The sequence below is a fragment of the Zonotrichia leucophrys genome, chromosome 9, assembly GCF_028769735.1.
Source record: "Zonotrichia leucophrys gambelii isolate GWCS_2022_RI chromosome 9, RI_Zleu_2.0, whole genome shotgun sequence".
Lineage (NCBI taxonomy): Eukaryota > Metazoa > Chordata > Aves > Passeriformes > Passerellidae > Zonotrichia > Zonotrichia leucophrys.
In genome coordinates, this window is record NC_088179.1 from 5,687,532 (window position 1) to 5,710,219 (window position 22,688).

At 51.2% G+C, this 22,688-nt stretch overlaps 1 protein-coding gene across 1 annotated transcript in view; it reads right to left on the reverse strand.

The window, feature by feature from the left end:
• EPHB1 (EPH receptor B1) overlaps nucleotides 1-22,688 on the reverse strand; it is an 80,027-nt gene that overhangs the window by 17,931 nt on the left and 39,408 nt on the right. The window contains exons 4-9 of the mRNA XM_064721604.1: nucleotides 13,845-14,000; nucleotides 9,451-9,786; nucleotides 6,637-6,818; nucleotides 4,838-5,000; nucleotides 2,286-2,394; nucleotides 2,014-2,078 (exon numbers count right to left, since the gene is read on the reverse strand). Coding sequence (XP_064577674.1) covers nucleotides 2,014-2,078; nucleotides 2,286-2,394; nucleotides 4,838-5,000; nucleotides 6,637-6,818; nucleotides 9,451-9,786; nucleotides 13,845-14,000 — 1,011 coding nt within the window. The remainder of the gene's footprint in view (nucleotides 1-2,013; nucleotides 2,079-2,285; nucleotides 2,395-4,837; nucleotides 5,001-6,636; nucleotides 6,819-9,450; nucleotides 9,787-13,844; nucleotides 14,001-22,688) is intronic.

The window sequence follows — 22,688 nt, forward strand, 5'->3', positions numbered from 1 at the left end:
CCATGGAGAGCCCACCTGCAAAGAGCTTTGTGCTCTTAAAATCATCCCAAGAATCCTGAAAACTGGATTAGGTCATTTTTCACTACTACAGAAAAGGGCAAATATTTTATCACTCTTTAAAAGCTGAAGCACTCTGCACCATGACCCTGACTCCAGTGGCCAATTCCTTCTGGCATCACACTTCCTTGGCAATAAATATCATGGGGACAGAGAAAAACTCTTCCTGCTGAACTGTTGGTGCTTCAACAAGGAGTTTTTTTCCTCTTTCCCCAATCTCAAAGCTCCCAGTGAAGCAATGGAAAGGATAAACCACAAAAAATTACACCCTGAGAGACCCCACCTCACCCCAAAATCCACTTGGAGAACTCTGCCAGCAGCAGGTGATCCCAGGGGGCTGCTGGAGGGATGGCAGAGCTGTGCTGGGAGGCTGTAATTGCTGTGCCACTGAACACATGGTGATTTGTTCCAGAGGATGCTCTCATTACTCCATTAGTTGCTCACCACAAATTTCCCACCTGTTTTGCTCTGCACTGACAGAGTGCCCAGAGGCTCACTAACCTTGACAGGGTACTGCTGGCACCCTGGATTTCTGACACCAGCCATCACAGCCCCCAGTTTTAGAAACACAGAACAGGCACATGCTGCAATTGCTTTCCTACCTAGGTTGAGCATCCTGAATTTTGGGGTGCTTGGAGCCAGCTAGGGATGCATGTGTAGTAGGGAATGCTTCAAAACAGGGGGAAAATGTGAAAAATCAGTCTGTCTGCAGCCTAATGTGAGTTTATCCATCAGGCATCAAATTGACCTTGCCCTGCCCCCCTACAGTGCAGCAATGTGCAGAAAAGAGGGAGGAAAAGCACAGGTCTGTCATCACCCAGTGATGTTTGGAAAACAGTTTATTGTTTCCCAGGAGGTTCAGGGCCCCCCAAAGTGCTGCCATCACTTGGGAGGGTTCAGTGTGATGCCAAGAGGGTCTAAAGAGATCCAGAGTGCTTTGCTCTCTTGGCTGGGCTCTCCTGCTTGTCTCCACTCCCTCTTTAGCTCTCTTCAGCCCTCCTGTTCTCAGCCAGGCCAACTGCTCCATCCCCATTCCTCCCCTCTGCTCATTCATACTGCTCCCTGCCTTCCCACCCATCCTTCCTCCATCCCTGCATCCCACACCTCTTTCTCCCAAGGAGGCACCCAGGACCAAGATGGTTCTTCCCACAAGCAAACTGCACTTGGGAAGCAACTCTAGGAGAGCAAAAATGGGATTTACATCCCACAGGGATGGGACATGGAACCAGCAGACACCAGGAAAATCCTGGCCCCCAAAGCTGCTGCTTTGCTGTTTTATTTTCATTTGCAGTGCTGGCTGCTGGAGGGGCACCAGAGCAGACATTACACACAAATACATCAGGAATTAATTCTGCTGCACAGCTCCACCAGCCACAGAGGTCTCCTAGGGAAAGCTCAGGCTCTCCTAATTGTTTGCCAAGGGAATCAGCAGCCCACAGCCAGTTAAACATTCCCAGTCACTGGCTGCACATCCTTCCCAGAGCAAGGAAGACAGCAAGTATCAGTCACACAGCCAGGACAGCAGCAATGCCAGCAACCTCATGCTTCCAAAATCCAAATCCCTCTAAATGCTCAGCATCAAGACCCAGGCAGAGCCTGTGGCAGAAGATCAGGGGCTCACCTTCCCTCTGAACACCATCTTTCACCCTTCTTTCCTCCTTTGGGAGTCTTCACAGCATCATCTCCCCATCCCTTGTCCCCTGACATACCCCAAATCCATCACCATTCCCCAGATCCCTCCAGGTACTCTTCCACCCACAGTGCTGCACCACTGCAGCCCACCCTCCCCACACCCTGACAGACACATGGACATCTCCACTCCCACCCTAAGGTCCTGTCCATCTGCCATGGGGCTCCCACAACTCCACAGTCCCCCTTGGAAGGGGAGGAGTGGGGCAATGCTGGGAGCACGTTTGGGAGCATCTCCAATCTGCGTTTCCCACTTTCCCTGCTCACCTCTGCCGGTGCTGTAGTGCTGCAGTTTATCACTGTACACGGCCTCCTTGCTGTAGGCACGCTTCCTGGGAGAAGAGGGGAGACAACAGCCAGGATTCAGGCAGCAGCAGCTGCTGGTGGCCCCAAACCACTCCCCTGCCACCAACACTCCATGAGCAGTGGCATTATGCTGCTCCTCCTGGCCACATGGGTCCCCCATCCACCCCTAATCTGCACCTTAGCACCTCCCCTTGCAGGGACACTGATCCCACACTGATCCCACAGGGACCCACCTGCTGCAGACGATGGAAATGGCCACCAGGGAGACGATGAAGACCACCCCAGCCGCTGCAGAGCCCGCGATCAGGGGCAGCTGCTCTCTCAGCTCTGACTTGTAATCGTCTGTGAGGGAAGAGGGACAGGGTCAGTCCTCCCTGGCACCTCACAGAGTGAGAGCAGCCCTTGGCAAGGGACCCCCTCTGATCCCAAGGGGGCTGCTCCCAAGGCAGTGGGACCAGGGGGATCCAGGCAGGAGATGAGCCACTGCCATGTTGCACTGGTGTATGCTCGGTTCATACACCTTTGGCTTAAAGACAGGGGAGAGAACATTCTGGAAATAACATCAGACCGATGTGCATGGGCCCAGTTTCCCAAAGGTGGCTTTGTCCTTGGCTTTGGCATTTCTCTTTTCTCAATAAATTCATTTATTGAGCAACCTGATCTACCAGAAGGTGCCTCTGCACAAGGCAGGGGGCTGAAACAAGATGAGCTTTAGGGTCCCTTCCAACCCAAACATTTCTGAGACTCTATGATTTAAACCTGTTGGCCACTTAGACCAATTTTAACATGGGGTCTCACAGACACAAAATTCCTACAAGTTGTAGGAAAGGAGGAGACCACCATTAATAACCAAACCAGCCAAAGAATGCTGTGCCAAGACTTCACCCAGATCAGACCTCAGAGAGGTCACATAAATTATATCTAAACTCATACAATGGTGAACTTTGGGAGTGAGGCTCAGGAGAACCTGGGAACCCTTACCACCTACCCTGCTTGTAGGTTTTAATATATCAAAATTTGCAGAGCCATGGTACCCTCAGCCTCCCTTCCCCATCAAGAATCCCTTGGAACTTCCTTTGTCTGCTCAGCCACCCCTGCATCCTTCAGCAGCAGGTTGGGGTGAAAGCCAAGGTGGCACCAGGAGGACAGGATATGCCTGGGGGAACCCCCAAAAAGCTACAGGCACCCTCCATGTGTCTCCTTCATTTTTCCCTGCCCCATCACTGGTGTGGGTATTCTCAACAGGCAGTATCCAGCAGATCCCACATTCCTGGGGCTTCTGTAGCATTCTAGAAATACCCCTCTCTCCAACGCCCCATCAAGGTCCACCAGGCTGTGCCACCAGCCACATGCAAGGGTTAAAATAAAACTCATCCAAAAGAAAGCATTTAGCACTCTTTTATCTGTATTTTCTACTCTGCAGTTAATTACTGGCAACTAGATTTATCTCTTGCATGCTGCTTAAATCCTGAGAAATTCTCATCTAACAATCAATTATTATTTAATAAGCTACACAATCCATTCTTATTAAATTTCAATTAATTGCTTATTTGAGGCAGGATTTTTCTTCTCGCTTCTCTAATCCTGAATATTTGAGGCATTGGAGGGGGGTTTATTACCATTTCCTTCCCTTTGGTCACCCAGCATGGCTTTCCTCTTCCCACCCCAGCTGGCACTCGACACGAATGCATGCTTGGGGTGACCCATTTTAGGGAAGAAGAAAAGCTTGAGGGATGAAGAAAAGCTTGAGGGAAGACAGGCAGTGAGGCTGGGAGCCATGGATATCACCTAAGCAGAGAAGGAACCACACCAGCAGCTACAGGGAACAGGCTCTCAGCTGCTCCCAGGGTAGGAGAATGTAGTTGTTTTGGTTCACCAATTCAAGATTTCCCCAATTTTAAAATTTCCCTAAATTCACTAATTTCACCTCCCTAAATTTCCTCCTATTCCAAACCATGACACAGGACTTGTTTCACTCACCAACTTCTGGATAAGTCTTGAAGCTGGGACTCATGGAAAACACTCCCATGAGTTAGTAGTTTCTAAAGGAAGCCAGTGTTTGTGGGTGCAGGGAAAGGCTGGGGCCAGAACAAGCCATGAAGGTCATGAGCTGGCCCAGCACACCCCTTTGGCATGGTAAATCAGCTTTCAGATGGGTCTGACCATCCCAGTTTTGCCCTGATGGCTCAGATGGACTCCAAGTATCCCAGATCATTCCTCCAAGGGTCTACAGCCCTGCTCCCACCCCATCACACCGTGCCAGACTCACAGCTGGCGCCAGGGGCTTCTGTCCCCACAGCTCAAGGCAGCAGGGACAGAAATAAATAGCGGTGGAAAATCTGGAGCTGGGAGATTGAGAGTGGATCCCTCCTCCCACCGGCAGTTAATGAGACACCACCGTACATCACCTGGCTCCTGCCCTCTGCCTGCTGGGACAGAGTTCTGTGTACACAGGCTCCTTGAATGCCATCAGAGCACGTGGAGACACCGCTGTGCTGCTGGGACAGAGATTTGTGCACACAAGCTCCCTGAATTCCACCAGAGCACATGGAGACACCGCCACGGCGCTGGGACAGAGATTTGTGCACACAGGCTCCATCACTCCCACCAGAGCTCACAGAGACACCACCACACCGCTGGGACCGAGCTTTGTCCACACAAGCTCCTTGAATCCCACCAGAGCACATGGAAACACTGCTGTGCTGCTGGGACCGAGCTTTGTGCACACAGGCTCCCCGAATCCCACCAGAGCACACGGAGACACCACCGTGCCGGCCGCACTCACCGTCGGTGAGGGTCTGGAAGCACATCTTGCCGCTGTACTTGCCGTAGCCGGCCACGGTGCGGGCGCGCACCTGCACCACGTAGACCATGCCGGGCCGCAGCCCCTCCAGGCGCGCCGTGTTGGTCTGGCTGCGCGCCATGGACGAGTTGTACTCGTTGTGGTCCTGCGGGCACCCAGAGAGAGCCACCCTCAGTGGGACAGGGACAGCAGGAGGGCAGCCAGCTGTCCCTACTGAGGGCAGGGATGGGGTTCTGCTGCAGGGGGATAAGGAAGAGGTTCTGGTTCTGTGTCAGAAGCATCCCTGACCCAGAGGATCCCACAGGAAAGGCTGGGAGAACTGGGATTGTTCAGCCCGGAGAAGGCTTTAGGGTGTCCTAATTGTGGCCTTCCAGTACCTGAAGGGAGCTGCAAGAAGGATAGGGATGGACTATTCATAAGAACCTGGAGTGACAGGACAAGGGGGAATGGCTTCCCACTGACAGAGGGTACATTTAGGTTGGATATTCAGAAGAGATTCTCACTGTGAAGGCAGTGAGGCCCTGGCACAGGCTGCCCAGAGAAGCTGTGGCTGCCTCACCCCTGGGAGTGTCCAAGGCCAGGTTGGATTTGGCTTGGAGCAACCTGGGCTAGTGGAAAGTGTCCCTGCCTGTGTCAGAGGGTGGAACAAGATGAGGTTCAAAGACCCTTCAACCCAGGACATTCTATGATTTTATGAAACAGGACCCATGAGGAACTGGGGAGGCCCCTGCAGCACGTGCCTCCCAGGCAGCCCCCGGTCCCACCAGAGCAGGGAGAATGGAATAGCAGAGGGAAACAATAAGATCATCCAGAGCAAAAATAATTTATGAACAACAGATTCCTCCTCTTCAAATGATTGACGTCCTTGTGCATTTCAGAAATATCCCACAGTTATGGAAACCTCATGTCCCTGCCCACAGCACGGGGGTTGGAATTGAGCAATCTTTAAGGTCTCTTCCAACCCAAACCATTCTGTGATTCCTCTAAACACCATAATGTGCCCTATGAGACCCTGCTCAAGCAGGTTCAAGGGCAACTCTCTGCTGGGATCCCCAGCCCCTGCAGTCCTGCTCTGCTGGCACAGGTCCTTGGCCTAAACCTTGCTGGAAACCTCATGCAATGACAGTCTCCACTGTCATTTTTAACCACATTCCCCAGTGCTTTGCTGGTAAGAGGCTGCTGATGAGATCATCTAATTATTCATACTTAGAGGAATTCATTAGAGCTGGCGAGACACAGGAGAGATGGAACAGCTTGGGCCAGGCACGGTTCATCGCAGGGCTTGGAAGCGTGTCCCCTGCAGGACAGGACAGCTGCCAGGGACAGGACCAGTGGCAGGCAGTGACCCGGGGCAGGGACAACCTCCATAACCTTCCCTGGTCCTCTCCAACCCCCTCCCCTCCTCCTGATGCCATCCCCATGATTCAGGTTCATCCTAGCAAACACCAGAGCCAAGGCAGCCACGGGCACTGATGTGCTGGACAAATGCTGCCATGGGAAAGGAATGGCTCAGGTCGGACAGGGCTCTGAGCAACCCAACCTAGAGAGAGGTGTCCTATGGCAGGGGGGTGGAAGTAGCTGAGCTTTAAGGTCCTTTCCAACTCAAGCTGCTCTGTGATTTAGCATTTGCAGTCACAACTCACTCCCACCTTCTGCAGGCAGCTCGGGCGACCTGGTGCCTGTCCTGCCTGCCCATTCCCAGCAGAGCCTGTCTCAGAGCCCAGTGCTGCTGCCCCTGCCCCATGCCCCAGCCCAGCCCCCAGCAGGGCTCCCCAGCTCACCGGGGCCGGCCTGGAGCCCACAGTGCTGCCCACGTCAGGCGTGCAGATGCGGCTCAGCTTCTCGTAGTAGCGGATCTCGTAGTCCAGGATGATCCCGTTGGGCTGCTCAGGCTGGGGCCACGACAGAGTGATGCTCCTCATGGTGGCACTCACCTGGTGCATGATGGGCACGGTGGAGGGGGCTGCCAAGGAAGAGGAGAGTGAGAAAATTAATGGAGAGAGATAGGAAAAATAGCCTTGAGGGGGGGGAAATCCCCATGGCATCCCAGATCTCCCATGCCTGTGGCTGGCTTCCCCATGGGACCAGCTCACTCATTAGCAGTGGGAAGACTGCATCTCAGCAGCTTTACAGGGAAGCAGAGCAGCAAGTCACTGAGGGAATTCTGCTATTTAAACCAACTGCTCCTTTTAATTAGGGGCTTGGAAATTCTTGGTGTTCCTTCTCCCTGGGAGTGCTTGCTCCAAGGATGTCTCCCAAGGTGGGAGAGACACAGCAAAGCTCTCCCCAGTGGGGCAAACAAAGGTTTGGTGACAAGGTCCAGCTCTGAGTGACATCTTTTGCTGTAACAGCCTCTCTGGGGAGCCAGCACTCAGCACCCAGGGAGCTGTGCCACAACTGCCACCCCACATGCTCTCAGAAATGGGGTATGGGAGCAAAAATCTGCCCACCCTGAGGACAGTGACAGGGAACCAGGGCAGGGACACCCCAGCCCAGCTTTGGCCTCAGAGAAGCTGCTGGGGCTGCTCTCAGGGTATGCTCATCCTCAGCACCCAAATTTGCTTCTCCCAGGAAAACAGCAACACTGTCCTTCCACCATTAGGGACACTGAGCCACTAAATCAGTCAGGAGACCCTTTTCCAAATGCTTTGTGCCCTCCAAGCTATACTTATAAGGGGCAGAGCCAGCCAATACAGCCCTAATCCTGCACTTAATCCATACTTTTCCAAAAGAAAGGTATCCAAGTCTGTCCACACCCAAAGGGGCACTGGCATGTCCTGTCCACAGAGTCAGCTCCCAGTCCAGCCATCTCTGCCCTCCTCCTCCCCCTCACCATGCCTACAGTGTTGGGCAGGGAAAATGCCTCCCCTCCATGAATCCCAGGAATACCTGAACACAGCACAACCTGCCTGGGGCACAGATCATGCCATGGAGGGAATCTGGGGCTGGCAGGAGCCATGCTTCTCATGGTTCCAATGGATGATGTGGATAGTTCAGCACTGCCTTTGTTTACCCAGAATACTTAATAATCCTATATTATTTTTTTAATCTCTCCACATCTGCTCCAGGAATATGCTCGTGGGATGAAATTAGGCACTCTGATTGATTGCTGTTTTATTAACTCCCATTACTTTGGATGGGGCAGGGGAAATGGTTGGAAAAACCCTCTGCAAAGCCAAATTGATTTTAGAGGAAGAGCACCAATGCCGTGGATATCCCTGGTGAATTTCCATCAGGTTACCCCACAGCCCAGCATTTTCATGTTTGTAATCAGCCTTTGCAGGACAAACAGGGACCACTAGGGTACAGACAGACAGATGAGGGTGACCTGGCTGTTCCCAGCTCCCCATGGTGGGAGAAGAGCTAAGAAACACCCCAAAAATCCACCCCAGGAAAAAAAAAATCCTGGAAACAAGAGGCAGGTTTGGCTGCACGTGGTTCAGCAGACAGCAATGCCAGCCAGGCACAAGTGTAGATTTGTATTCCCTGGAGCCAGGAGACTGAAATATTTACACTGGTTTACACTGAAATATTTACACTGAAATATTTACACCAGGTTTCTCCATTGTGCTATCCAGAGGGAGCAGGATGGTGAAGGCTGCCTGGCCTGGCACAAAGCAGGAATTCCCATTCCCTTTTTAAACCCAGAGCACATGGGTTTCCATCCCCTGTGATCCGCAGGGCAGCCCAGGACCAGTTGCCCCCTTGCCATCTGCACACCCACTCCCCCAGCATCCCTGTTTGACCCAGAGCTGCTCATTCAGCTCCTGATGCCTGACTGGGGACAGGAAAGGGAGCCTGGGAAAGGAGACAAGAGGAAAATTATGGGAGAGGGACGTGCCAGAGCAGACAGAGCCTGGACTCAGCCCCAGGATGCTGCTCCCTCTGTGCTGTAACACAGTCAGACAGCGTTTCAAGGCTGGATTCACCCCATCTCCCTTCTCCCTACTGGAAAAAGGGTGATGCCATTCATCCCCAAGCAATCTAGAGGGGGATAAAAGCAGGTATCAGATAACCCTCCCACCCTGCCCAAGGCACAGGCAATCCTTCCCTATCCCCATTCCTCTTCCTCCCTCTTCTCCTGGCCATTCTCCCCACTCAGGGCTGGGGTTACCACAACCATCACACACCCTCACACCCCCAGAGCTTTTCCTTTTGGACACAGAGTTGGCAGCCAGCACAGGGACAGCCAAACTCCCTGGTGTGACTGTGTTCAAGGGGTCTTAGGATGAGGGAAGAGATGAGGATCTGACTCTATGTTTTAGAAGGCTGATTTATTATTTTATGATATATATTATATTAAAACTATACTAAAAGAATAGAAGAAAGGATTTCATCAGAAGGCTGGCTAAGAATAGAAAAAGAAAGAATGATAACAAAGGCTTGTGGCTTGGACAGAGCTCACTTTTACTGGCCATTAATTAGAAACAACTAACGAGGGCCAATCAAAGATCTACTTGTTACATTCTACAGCAGCAGACAACCATTGTTTACATTTTGTTCTTGAAGCCTCTCAGCTTCTAAAAAGGAAAAGTCCTACAGAAAAGATTTTTCATAAAAGATGTCTGCGACACCCCGGCAGCAGCGGGACTCACCGGCCTGGTTGGTGGTGATGTTGACAGAGACGTGCTGCTGGGGAAAGGGGCTCTTGCTGGACACGCCATTGACAGCCTGGATCTCGAAGGTGTAGGGGGTGTGAGCCCAGAGGTTGCTGATGAAGACGCGGGTGTCGGTGAGCCCCAGCTGGCGCGGCACGAAGTCCACGTTGTCGTCGCAGCGGGAGCAGGCGCGCCGGTCCGAGCGGCACTTCTTGCACACGATGTTGTAGGTGACGTCGTCCCGGCCGCCCGTCTCCCGCGGCGGGTGCCACTCCAGGATGATGGACGTCTCGTTGACGATGGAGATGACGTTGCGGGGCCCGGATGGGACACCTGTGGGGAAGGAGAGGCACTGAGACAGGTCCTTGGCCTCCCATGGAGGTTCCAGCACAGGAAGGACACCCCAGGGCTCTGCAGGATCCACACCTCCTCCCTCAGGAGGGATTGGTGTCCACAGCTTAGCTTAGCTCAGGATCAACTTCCCACATTGGCAACGCCAATCACCTGCACTGCAAACAAGTTTCCCAGATGGAGACGACAATTCCTGTGGTATTTTCGGGGTCCCCCATCATGGGGAGGAAAGATAAATCTGATTCCATCTTCTTAGAAGGCATGTATTATATTATACTATACTGTACTATACTGTATTATATTATACTATACTATATTATATTATAGTATACTATATTACATTATAGAATGCTATACTAAAACTAAACTATATTATATTATAGAATGCTATACTAAAACTACACTAAAGAACAGAGAAAGGATACTCACAAGAAGTATCCTTAAGAATAGAGAAAGGATACTTCCATAAGAAGTTAAGAAGGCTTAACAAGATACTAATGAAAAACTCGTGATTCTCTCCAGAGCCCCGACCCAGTTGATGGTGATTGGTCATTAAGTCAAAACAATTCACATGAAAACAATCAAACAACCCCCTGTTAAATGATAAACAATGTCCAAACACATTCCAAAGCAGCAAAACACAGGAGAAGCGAATCAGATAATTATTGTTTTCATTTTTCTCTGAGGCTTCTCAGCTTCCCAGGAGAAGAAATCCTGGCAAAGGAATTTTTCAGAAAATATGATGGCAACAAACTCCTGTGCCACAAACCCACTTAAGCGTCCAAAAAAACTCCATGTGGAATGCACACAGATCCATCCATGAAGTTGGATCCATTTTAATCCCACCAGGAGATGCTGAGATAACTGCAGTGCTCACATGGAGAAGCACCTTGAGCAGATTATCCCAGCAAGAGAAAAATCACTTAGCCAGCACCATGGAGAACCAGAAAAGCAGCAGGAGAAGAGAGAGTCAAAAATGGAAAGTGTTTATTAAGGGTTCAATATCTCAAGTTGGAAACCTGGGAATGTCCCAGCATGGAGGAAAGCCAGCACCACTCCATGGTTTGCAAGCAGCTCCCATGTTGGACAAGAGAAGAAAATTGCATTGATCAAAGCTGCCAGGAGCCATTGCAAATGCTCCAGAGGATGGGAATTGAATGTGGCTCCGACGGCAAGTGCTGCTGCATGGGGGCTGCAGTCCCTTCATGAGGAACCCAGGAGAGCAGCACTGAGGTACAAACACACAGCTGCACAGACCCAGGGAAGGATCTGGGGTCAGCCAGGACGGCTCCGCAGCCAAAACCACAAAACTCAGCTGCTTGGTTATATTAAATAAGGGAAGCAAGGAATTCCTGATGCTGGCTGGGCTGGGGGCTGCACTTCCAAGAAAAAAAAAGGACTTTGCCATGATACAGGGAGCAATAAAAATGATGGAGAACTTGACCTGCAAGGAAGGGTTAAGAGAGAGAAGCACACTCTGTCTTGGGGAAACCCATCCCTCGGGAGCCCTCCTTGTGTGTGTGTGTGCCAGGGAACATCGTTAGGGCTGTGGATAAATCAGCCTTGTTGAGTGGCCAGGGATGGGCAGGACAGGGACAGATTCATCAGCACCATGGGGATGTGGCTGGTGGGATGGAGAGGTCATTCTGCATGGAGACACTCTGGGAGCCCCTCTAAGCCACTCCCGTGGATAACACAGATGAAAGATTTTGTTCCGTCCAGAGAAATGACAGCTTTAAAAATAAATTAAGATATTAATATTGCATTCCCTTTAACCCTTTTCCTCTTTAGGAGTCAAAGTGTCTGTCATGGAGCAGCCAGCAGTGCAGCATCCTCATTGGAAAAGGTTTTCCTGTACTTGAGGCAGCACAGCACTGCCAGGCTGCCCCATGGTGATGTCACAGAGAGTTACAGGAGGGTTGTAGGGGCCACAGCAGGAGCAGAACAGAGAAAAGGACCTTGATTCCCCAGGGGAACAAGACTGCAGGCTCACAAAGGCTCATATGAGTGATTTACCCCCAAAAATCTGCAACCTGCCTCATGAGCCTTAATCCAAGTCCTTCCTCCATACCTTAAGCTGTTAATATCTTTTCAAGAAAAAGGAAAAAAAAAACGTATTTCTTCCCCTTCCCAGCAGCAAACTGCTGCCTCCCCAGATTCCTCCCACTTTAATTGCAGCCCCTTCCCTCCTCTGCAGGGGCCCAGGAACTGCAGGGATCACCCTTGGAAGGGTTCCAGTCCAGGGCACAGCCAGCAGCTCCACAATGTTATGCACTCCTCTGACACAGAGAAACTTTGTGGGTGAACAGATGGCACCTCAGATTGGAGCACTACAAAATCAAGCACTGACGAGAAGAAATAAAAATCAGCAAAGACACTTTTTTTCCTGTATTCCTATAGTACAGCACTGTTATAAATCAGTTATGCAACGAGGCATAATAAAGATCTGTAGATTATCTGTAGTTGTGCAACCTGCTGAATACCTGTATGAGAGCTCAGCTGATCCAGCAAAACACACAAATCCTTTCCTTGTTTCCTTGATGTGTGCTCTGAGCACTTCCCAGCGTGGAGGTTCTGGAGCATCCATGTGCTCCAGCTCCGCAATAGGCTGGTTCAAGGGCCTGGAGTGTATCTGGGGGGGATTGAGGCCTGAGTTTCCAGCAGGCTGAAGAGCACAGCAGCTCCTTCCTCTCTCCTGGGCTTTTTTCCCACCAAAAAATAGGCCTGAGGACACTGCTGCCGTGCCAGGCAGCTTGGGCAGGCAGCCGAGCAGCGATGCATCGCTGAATACCAATGCTTAATGCAGCCTTCCCCCTATTAAAAAATACTCCATCTGCAAGACTATGAACAAGACAGCCAGAGCAGATAACTTGAAATCCTCATTTATCCTAGGTACTATCTCCCTGCCATCACCACCGCTGCCTGGCTGATGTATAAATCCCAGAGGCTGCCTGTGAGGTGGGATGTGGAGCCACCCCATCCCTCCGCCTTGCCCACCCAGCCGTGCTCTTCCTCCCATCCACAGTGGGACAGGGGGAGAAAATAAAACAAACTCTACATGGATTGAGACTTGATCCCTGCTGCTGCCCCAGGAGGGAGGGGAGTGTTGGGAAGGATGGAAGTTTGACAAGAAAGTCTCGCAGATATGTATGCTTAGCAGAAAGATCTTTAAAGGTAGAGTCTGATGAAAGAATAGAGATGGAAGGAAGTTTTGTTATAGAAGAAAAGAATTGCTGAGCCAGTCTTACTGGCTAACCAAGGAGGCAAAGGGTGTGTTAGTTAGAAGGGGTTTTTATGACTTAGAGCAAAGGATAAACCCATCTCAAACAAGATGTTTTTACCAAGCAGAAAGAGAGCACAGGCAAACAAGTCAGCAAAGTCACAAGTAGAAAAAAGGTCTCAGAATTTTCCACTGCAAGAAAACTGAAAAACAACTTCTAGCTTAAACTGTAATGAACTAACTTTAAGTGATTGGAGAATAGTAACATGAATATGGTAATTATAGCAGTAATGATAGGCTATAGATAATAGTTAAGGTATAGATTGGTTCTACTATATTAAGATGCTCAGCAAAGAAAAGTATATAATGCATTGTAACCAAAAGAAAAGTGTATAATGCAACGTAACCAAAACCAAAGGGTCTCCAGGCCTGCCTGCAGCTGGAGCTGACAGCTGTAGGCACAGGCTCTGTCCACCCTGGGCTGCTGTAACATTTTGTATACAATAAACTGCATTTTGTATACAATAAACTGCATTTTGAAGAGCTGCCTGGAGTCCCACATCTCTCATTTAGGCTCTTGCAGTGGCGCCCAACGTGAGGCACCATTAGTAGGAACCTGATTTAGGGATTTGGGACTCCAGGCCTGGCTGCAGCTGGAGCTGACAGCTGTGGGCACAGCTCTGTCGCCCACGACCCTGGACTGCCGTAACCTCTTGGATGGAATAAACTGCATTTTGTATACAACAAACTGCATTTTGGAGAGCCCCTGGAGTCCCCACACGCCCCGTTTGCGGAGCCCCTGCAGCCCGGCCATACTCACTGGTGCAGGCGGCGGCGGGCGGGTCCCAGTCTGCCCGGTAGTAGCCGTTGCGGCAGGCGCAGAGCGGCGAGGCCTCGGAGCTGGAGCGGCTGTTCGGGGGGCACGGCACGCACAGCCCCGCGCCCTGGCTGGCCTTGAACGTCCCCGCGGGGCAGGCTGCAAGAGAGAGCACAGCAGCTGGGTCTGAGCTGTTCCTGGACACAGGGGAGAGCAGGTCCTGTCCGTGGAATGGGGTGGAAGGGAAGGAGAGGAGAGGAGACACAGAAAAGCTTCACTCTTATAAACGGGGTAGCACCTTCCCGTGGATTAATGGCCAGAATTTTCCATGTTGGCTGTGGATTATTCCTGAAGCCACTAGCACCACATGGCAACAATCTTTAGCCAAGCAGAGCAAGGGGGCTGCAGTAGCTGCTTTGCTCCCTGCTGCTTGCACCCAGGCAGGGATATGGCAGGGGGCTGTGGGACCCCCACCCCCAGCAGCACCCATGGGGGCATGGACAGGCAGAGGCAGGACAGCTCCTCTTCTCCTGATCAGTCCCTTACACCATCCCCAAACAGCCTGGCTCAGGACCCACAGCTCTTTTTCCACACAAAATTTAAATATTTAATTAAAAAGTCGGTGTCACACCCATGACAGTGTGTTATGGGTCCATCCTGTTCATCCCTCGCAGCCTGGGGCTGGAGCTTCCCAGCCTCTGAGTTCATTCAAGCAGGAAATGGCATCTAATTCATAACAGAGAAGATGTTCCAGTTACAGTGAGGGTTTAATCAGCCACAGGGGAGGTTTCATTAATCAACCATCTCGCTGCTCTGTGGAGAGAGGGCGAGGATGGAGTGACAGGGATGGGGTCCCTCATCTCCGCCCCACCCCACCCATCCTCAGCGATGGGCACTGATGAATGATGCTCATCCATCCCTGACATCCAACAAAATCTGATGGAACCAAAGGCTGCAGAAGGGAATATCTGTATTTTGGCACACGTACCCAAGGGGTCAGACTTCCATCCAGCCCAGGAGAGAGTGTTCCTGGCCTCACAGCAGGGTGGTGCCAGCCCTGCCCCTGTGATGCCGTCCCCCAGGGCACAGCTCTGCAGAGAAACACCCGACGTGTCTCATAAACACGGCGATGATTGAGATAATGGAAAGTGCCTCTTAGCCCCTGTCTGCTGCATCAGGATATGAGGCATCTCCTAGCAGCCATGAAGAGGAAATTAATAGGAGCAAGTAGGAGTAACCACTTTGATGCAATTTCCTTGGGAGATAGTGGACCATCTAATCTTTATTGGAGCCCTTTAACCTGTCATTCAAAACTCATGAAGGCCTCCTGCTCACACAGCCTTCCCAGATATTAACAGATGATAGAAAAGAATAAATCAAAACAATATTTTACAATTTTATTATTCAGAAGATTCCTCCCCCCAGCCTGAGGCGCACAACTGGCTGCAATGAACTGTCTCTTTGCAGTGGCCCTGACAGCTGGGTGGAGATGTGACATTCCAGAGGAGCCAGCCACCTTCTCCCACTGCCCTTGCTCTTCTCCATGCTGAGTCCTCCACATCCCACCACAGCCACCCCATGCACGTGGCACCTTAAGGAAGCACTCAGGGCCATAACCCACCACCTCATGCAGTGGGCAATGAGACACACAGGGCCACCATGCAGCCCAGAGGGTCTGAGGGGACCTTCAGGATGCTCCACAGCAGAAAGCAAAGCGATTCAGACCCTTCCCCAATACACACACAGAGCCCTATTCCCATAACAGCACAAGGAGGCACAGAGTTACAGACACACACAGCAGGAGACAAAACCACAAGTAGACACCAAGGCTTTGAGTGTATCTCCTTCCTCACCACATCCCAGCAGCCTCGTGCTCCCACAGGAAGAGGAAGCACCCATGAGACAAGCAAAGGGGGACCTGTGGGCTCTGGAGCTGGATGATGTGTCGGACCTGAAACAGGCCAAATTCTCTGGAGGAGCAGGAAGGGGAGGGCAGTGGAACCAGGGAACAGCCACCTGAGTTTTAATGGAAGAGGATGGAAGAGGGAAGGAGGATGATGAGAGGATTGCAGTGCTATGAACAAGCCTCAGTTTAAAGCTTGAGGGCATGGTGGTGGGCTGGCTGGAGAGGTTTGTTAATGTTTAATTACAATTAATCCTAGTGATGCTTTGTCAAAACACCTGAACATGGCACCCTGCACCCCAGTGTCCACAGGTTTCAGTTATCACTTCCCTTATCCACAAATTCCTGTAATCTGCAGGCACGTGGGTCTTAATTGCTATTATTACCAATTAGCTTTTCTCTCCTATAATTACACTGTGCTTGCCTAAAGCCTCCCACAGTTTCAGGGAGGTGGATGCCTTCTCCTCCCTCCCAAATACACCGTGGGTGCAGCACTCCCCTCTGGCTGCTGCCCCTGTGTCTTCTTTCTGGGGGAGCTGAACCATGAACCCAATACCAAAAACACAGCACAAACCCCCAGGGCCCTGCAATGCCGTGGTGGGATCCATAATCCCTCACATGGCAAACTCACAGTCCAAGTGCAAGGCTCAGATGGAGCACTTGAGCCCAGGAGGGAGCAATAAATCACCCCACTAATGGCCAGTGCAACGTTGCCCTAATTTAAGGGCTGCTCCAAGAGCTTCCCAGAGCTGGCAAGGCCTGCATCCATGACAGGGTGTCACACAAGAGCAGGATGAGGCTCTGCCTCAGCTTTTCCTGTGGGAACAGGCTTTTTCTGCCAGTGCCCAGGCTGTGGCACAACCTGCATCTCTTCAGCCCGGAGGAGAATTAATTGATTGTTGATTATGGGGGCTGGATAAGATTAATGATGTGCTTAACTATCCATTTCCTCACATTTAGGCACCAGGGGTGTGTTTGTAAATGCTGAGGCACAGAACTCCTCCGTGCCGCTCAGCAGGGAGGATGCTCAGCACTTAACCCCCCCACAATCCAGAGCTGCCCACGGATCCATCATCCTGCCTGCACACCAGGAATGCTGCACATCCCAGGTGTCAGTTTGCCAGCAGGACTCCTTTTCCAGGGCTGACATGTCTGGGGGTGGCAGAGAACATCACTGAAACTCAGGCTTCTTGCAGTGAAATGTCATCAGTGGAAGTTTGGGGGGAAAATAGCTGCAGGTTGCTGTCACATCCAAGGGGTGATTGTAAGGACATGGCCACAGGGCTGGATACAACTGGGACTCCCAGCCAGAGCTGAACCTCTCCTATCCCCCCTCAAAGGCTCAGAGGAGAGATGTGTCACATCTCTCATACAAGCAAACACCCAGCGAAGGCACCACAAAGCTGTGTCCCCACTGCCACCTCCCTCTGCAGCTCCGGGAACCACAGAATGTGGGAATGACAGAACCTCAGAATGTGAGAATAACCAAATCACAGAATCTGGGAATCACAGAACCTCAGAATCTGAGAATAACAATCACAGAACCACAGAATCTGAGAATAACAATCACAGAACTTGAAAATGACAGAACCTCAGAATGTGAGACTAACAGAACCACAGACTCTAGGAATCACAGAACTTCAGAATCTGAGGATAACAGAATCAGGGAATCAGAGACTTATGGAATCACAGAACTGGGGAATCTAAGAATGCCAAAACCACAGAATCACAGAACCACAAATATGCCGAGTTGGAAGGGATCCCCAAGGATGATCAATCCAGCTCCTGGCGCTGCACAGCCACCAGAACAATCCCACCCTGGGCATCCCTGACAGCATTGTCCAAACTCTCCTGGAGCTCTGGCAGCCCTGGGGCTGTGCCCATTCCCTGGGGAGCCTGGGCAGTGCCCAGCAGCAGGATGGATTATGGAAGCACTCGTGCCACACAGCAGCACTCTGAGGGCTTTCCACTGCTCACACTCTCCTGTATCCTGCATCATTGTATTCCAGGTGCCAGGAGTCCTAAAAAGAGCCAGAGATAAGCAGGATCTCTGGCTCATCCATCCCTGCTCCTGCCCAAGGCAAGCCACCATCACAGCCTCTGTGGAAAGGGTACAAATGTGGGGATATTCCAGCATGGGGGTATCCAAGCGTTTCACTCTCAAACCAAATCCTCTCAGTTAGCACCTGGAACTTGCACTTTTTAATTACTCTCTCAGGGAAGCTTAAGTCAAAAGAGGAAAAAAAAGAAGAAAGGAAGTAAGAAAGGAGATATTGCCTCTACATTAACTTGCTCTAAAGCTCTCTGGGGAGGCAGAGTGGCATTTCTCCTTCTCAGATTTTAAAAAAGGAGCTTCTCCAAGGAATTACAGATTCAGCAGTGATTCAGAGCCCTGACCTGCCCCAACCCTGAAACCAAGTCAGCAGTGCCTCATCCATCCCATGCCCCTCTGTCCCTGCTGTGGCAAAACCAATCCCATTTTCCAGGTATCCCAAAATCCACGTTTGTTTTGGGTTCCCTTTTGGGTCCAGGGCAATCCCAGTGTCTTTCAGCACACCTGTGGCACTCTGGCACAGCAGGTGATGAAAAGCTGTGTTAGAAGCAGCAGCGCTGCACGAGATGATGCCATCAAGCAAACTGGAGGTGTGGAGAGCACTGTCAGGTGCACAGGCACTAAAGAGCCTGGGTGATCCAGCCTTGCTCCAAAAAGACCTGTGGAAGCACCAGCAGCTCCCCTGGGAGATGGGCAGCAGGGTTTGAGGACAGCACAGGCCAGGAAAAAGGGAGAAACTGTGGCTCATTGCATTTGCAGCCTGCCAGAAAGAGATTCAAGGCCCCACTTCCTGCAAACAATAATTTATCTTTAAGAAAAAATAGTGGCATCTCAACCCAACACCTTGTGCACAAGGCTCATAATATTTTGATGAAATTCCCAAAAAAAGGGAGGAGATGCTTGCTAAAAACCCCTTGTGCATTTTGTAGACACCACCGATACAGAATCTATCTTTAAATGCATTAAAAAATAAAATAAGGAAAAACAAAAATCAATTTTTTAGCCTTCAAACAGGTTAGCCCCAGAGAAGGGTGCTTTAAAATGCTCTCCTTGCCACCCTGCTGTCACCCTGAGTGGCCGAGGTGGCAGCTAGGACACCCTCCCAGCTGAGAGACACCATCCAGGCAATAAACACCCACAGGAAATTGTGTGCTGCAGCAAAGTGTCACTGAGAGGGTGCTGCGACTGCAGGGCAGGCACCTGGCACAGCCTCCCAGGGCTCCTGCTTGCCCCCAGGGCAGTGCCAGGGGCTCTGCTGACACCCTGTTCCCTGGGGGGGGCACACAGATCCCAGGCTGCCACCCAGTCCTGCATTTGGGCTTCAGTGCTTTGATATGAGGCTGACACAGGCAGCAGGTTGGGGGAAAAAGCAGCAGAACTGGGCAGGTTGTCAGCCACAGGCAGGGGCTGTCAGCTCCCACCTTCAAAGGGTGACAAGGGCGCTGCTCTCCCACCCTGCTTTCATCTCCCTCCACACATCCCTGGTGCCAGAGGTTTGATTGCATCCCTGCATGGAGCCCTCCTGTCATCCCTTCCCTCCTGCCTCTCTGCTGGGGAGGGGGGCTGCCAGGTTGTTTTGTGAGGATTCTGCCCCCATCCCTGCTTTTTAATGATCCGATTGCCTTTTCTATTAAACCAAGTGTTTCTCCAGGAACCTCTCAGACTGGCACGGGGAGCCCAGCAGGCAGCCAGCAGTGCCAGGGGTGCTCTGCCATGCCACCCTCCACCAGGCACCCACAAATTCATCCTGAGAGCTTTCCATACTGCAAACAATGCCAAGCCAGGAGAGCTGGGAGGGCACCTATGCCAAGAAAAGAGACTCAGCCCCTAAACACCCCATCAGCCACCAAACCCCAGCATCCAGCCTCAGTGTAGGGAGCAGAGTGTGACCCAGGTGGAGGAACAGGGAAGTCCAAGCATTCCAGCCCTGAAGTATCCTGCTGCTCCCAAGGAGGGAGCTCAGCACAGGACACCAAGCCATGCCAGAAACCACAGCACATGGGGACAGGATGTCACTGTCATACTTTCTGAAAAATCCCTTCACCAGGATTTTTTCTCCTGGGAAGCTGAGAAGCCTCAGAGAAAAATTAAAATATAATTATCTGATTTGCTTCTCCTGTGTTTTGCTGCTCTGGAATGTGGTTGGAGATTGTTTATTCAATATGTGAATTGTTTTAACTTAATGATCAATCTTGGTCCAGCCCTTGGTGTCAGGACTCTGGAAGGAGTCACAGGTTTTTCATTAGTATCTTGTTAAGCCTTCTCTGACTATCCTTTCTCTACTCTTTAGTATAGTTTTGGTATAGCATTCTTTAATATAATATAATGCAATACCATAAAATAATAAATTAGCCTTCTAAGAACATGGAGTCAGATTCATCATTTCCTTCCTGCCACAGGGGACCCCAAAAAAATACCACAGACAGGACAGCCCAGCAGAGCCTTGTCCCAAAACCTCATTTTGGTGCAAACTTCACCATTTTGTAGCCGAACACACCAAATTTTGGATCCCCCAGAGTTGCTCCTGCCTTGGGGGCCATCTGAATCACAAACAGCACCTGCCCCATTGTGTTGCCTTCTTTCAGCACTGTCTAGGCAGGAACTCATGAGATAAACTCATGAGATAAACATGAGCTTCCCAGCACCGGGGCTGGCATCCTGCAGGCACAGGCTCCATCTCTCCCTGCTCCACATGATGCAGCTGCTTAATTAAACCAGCCCTCCACCTCGGGAGGAATAGGCTTAGATCCGCCTTGGGACACATGTAAATTAAAGTCAGAGCCAGCCTGCCATGGTTTATTCATGGAGGGAAGTAAAATTCAATGTGGTTTTACCTTTCTCAGGGCTTTTTTTCTCTGCTTTTCTTCTCACAGTTGGAAATGAATTGGAGCAGGGCAGGATTTCAAAGGTGCTTGCAGGGTAGGGAGCTGTGCAAGGCATATTAGAGGCAACAGGAGTGGATGCATCCCTGTTCACCTCTCCCAAAAACCCACCCCTCTCCCCAGAGGAGCAAATACCTGGCTGATAGAGCAAGGTGCTCACTGACTGAAATGCTCACCAGAGTGAGCCCCATGTGCTTTGCTGGAAGCAAAACACAGTCCACGCTCTCCCAGAAGCAGTTTTCCCCCAGAAAGGCTTACTTGGAAAAATTAGGGGTCTCTGGATGCAAGGGAGCTCCAACACCAAGTGCTCAGGTGACACCATGGCCCTAAAGAAGGAGCTGAAGCCTGGAGCAGGGCAGGGAAGCAGCTGGCGCAGGCTCCCACGTGCCTGGCTGCTCACTGCCTGCAGCAGCCCAACAGGTCCATGCTCACCCATTTAATCACCACTCTGGGCTCCACTCTCTCTGTTTTTCACGGCTGGGAGGATTGTGAAGGTCTGAAGGGAAAATCTGTCCCAGATGGATGGGAAGAGAAGAGAAGAGCAGGCACGCCCTGGGCAGACGGTGCCCCAGGGATGCCAGCTTGCCACGGAGCAGGGAACTCACTCTGCTCTCCAGAACAGCTAGAGGGGGAAAAAACCCAACACTTGTCATGGCCACTTCTCCAAATCACTGTTCTCCCACTCAGGTTTTGCTCTGTTTTAGTTTCCACTTGGCTCCAGGCTCACTGCCCAGTCCCATGCCACAGTTCCCTGACCAGAGCTCCACTTCCTTGCCATGAACCAGCCACTCTGAGTGATCAAAGTGAATAAATTAATCCAACTCCAGGCAATTCACACACATACACAGGGAGGGTCACGGCAGAGAGAGCAGCAGACACGTGGCCATGGCAGTGCCAGGCACAGGCAGCTCCTCACCATCCTCACTGCCCCAGCTCATTAGTCTGAGTCAACAAATGAAAGGGGATGAAGCTGTCATCGAGGATTTGATGCTATTTAACCTCCTCATATTCTTCCTTAAAAACAGATTTAGCAGCTGCAGCCTGACACAGGCTCTTCCCTCTGCCATCCCTGCAAGCAGGAGCTTCCAGTGCCTAAAGGGGCTCCAAGGGCCTGGAGTGACAGGACAAAGGGGAAAGGCTTTACAGGGACAGAGGGCAAGCTTACATTGGATACTGGAAGGAAATTCTTGAGTGGGGAGGCTTTGGCACAGGGTGCCCAGAGAAGCTGTGGCTGCCCCTGGATCCCTGGAAGTGCCCAAGGCCAGTGCCTCACCACCATCTGTCATCCACAATGAACCTCACAACGAGTTTGGAGGAAAAATATGGGGGACTGAGATTCAGGCCAGGACTTCTGTCCCAAAATCACAACCCCAGAGATGATCTACACCCACTCCAGGCATCAGGCTCCATGGAGAAATAGTTTTTCCCTCATGAACCACATCAATGTGAAACTCCAGAGATGACAGACAGAGACTGGAAGAGCCGATACTTCCATGTGCCACCTTACCCAGGACATTGTGTTAACCCCTCAATGCCTGCATAAGCCATTGAGCCACCTCATCAACAGGGAAGTGAAAGGGCACAACAATTCCTGGAGGATCCCCAGAAGAAGCTCTTCCCCAGGTACAGAGCTGCAGGCAGGGGCTGTGGTTATAAGCCCCCTGAAAAAAGATGCATCTTTCCTTTGCAAGTGGGGATTTTGGAAACCACCAATGTCACTCCATAATTCCAGCCCCTCTTCTGACTGGGAAATTGGGGTGGCATTGCCACTGAGCCCCCCAAAGCACAGTCCCCTCCTGGCTGGGAAGAAAACATCTCCCATACCCAACAGAAACCAATTAAGCACCTCTTCCTCCTTCTCCAGCTCATGCCACGCAGTGTCCCCTCAATCTAGAGAGCATCAAGTGCTCATTAATTACATCTGAAGTGGTTCCTCGTTAGTGCTGACACCGTGAAGGAAGAGTCACCTCAGGATGGGGCTGGGGAGAGTTTCAGCCACAGGGCCAGGC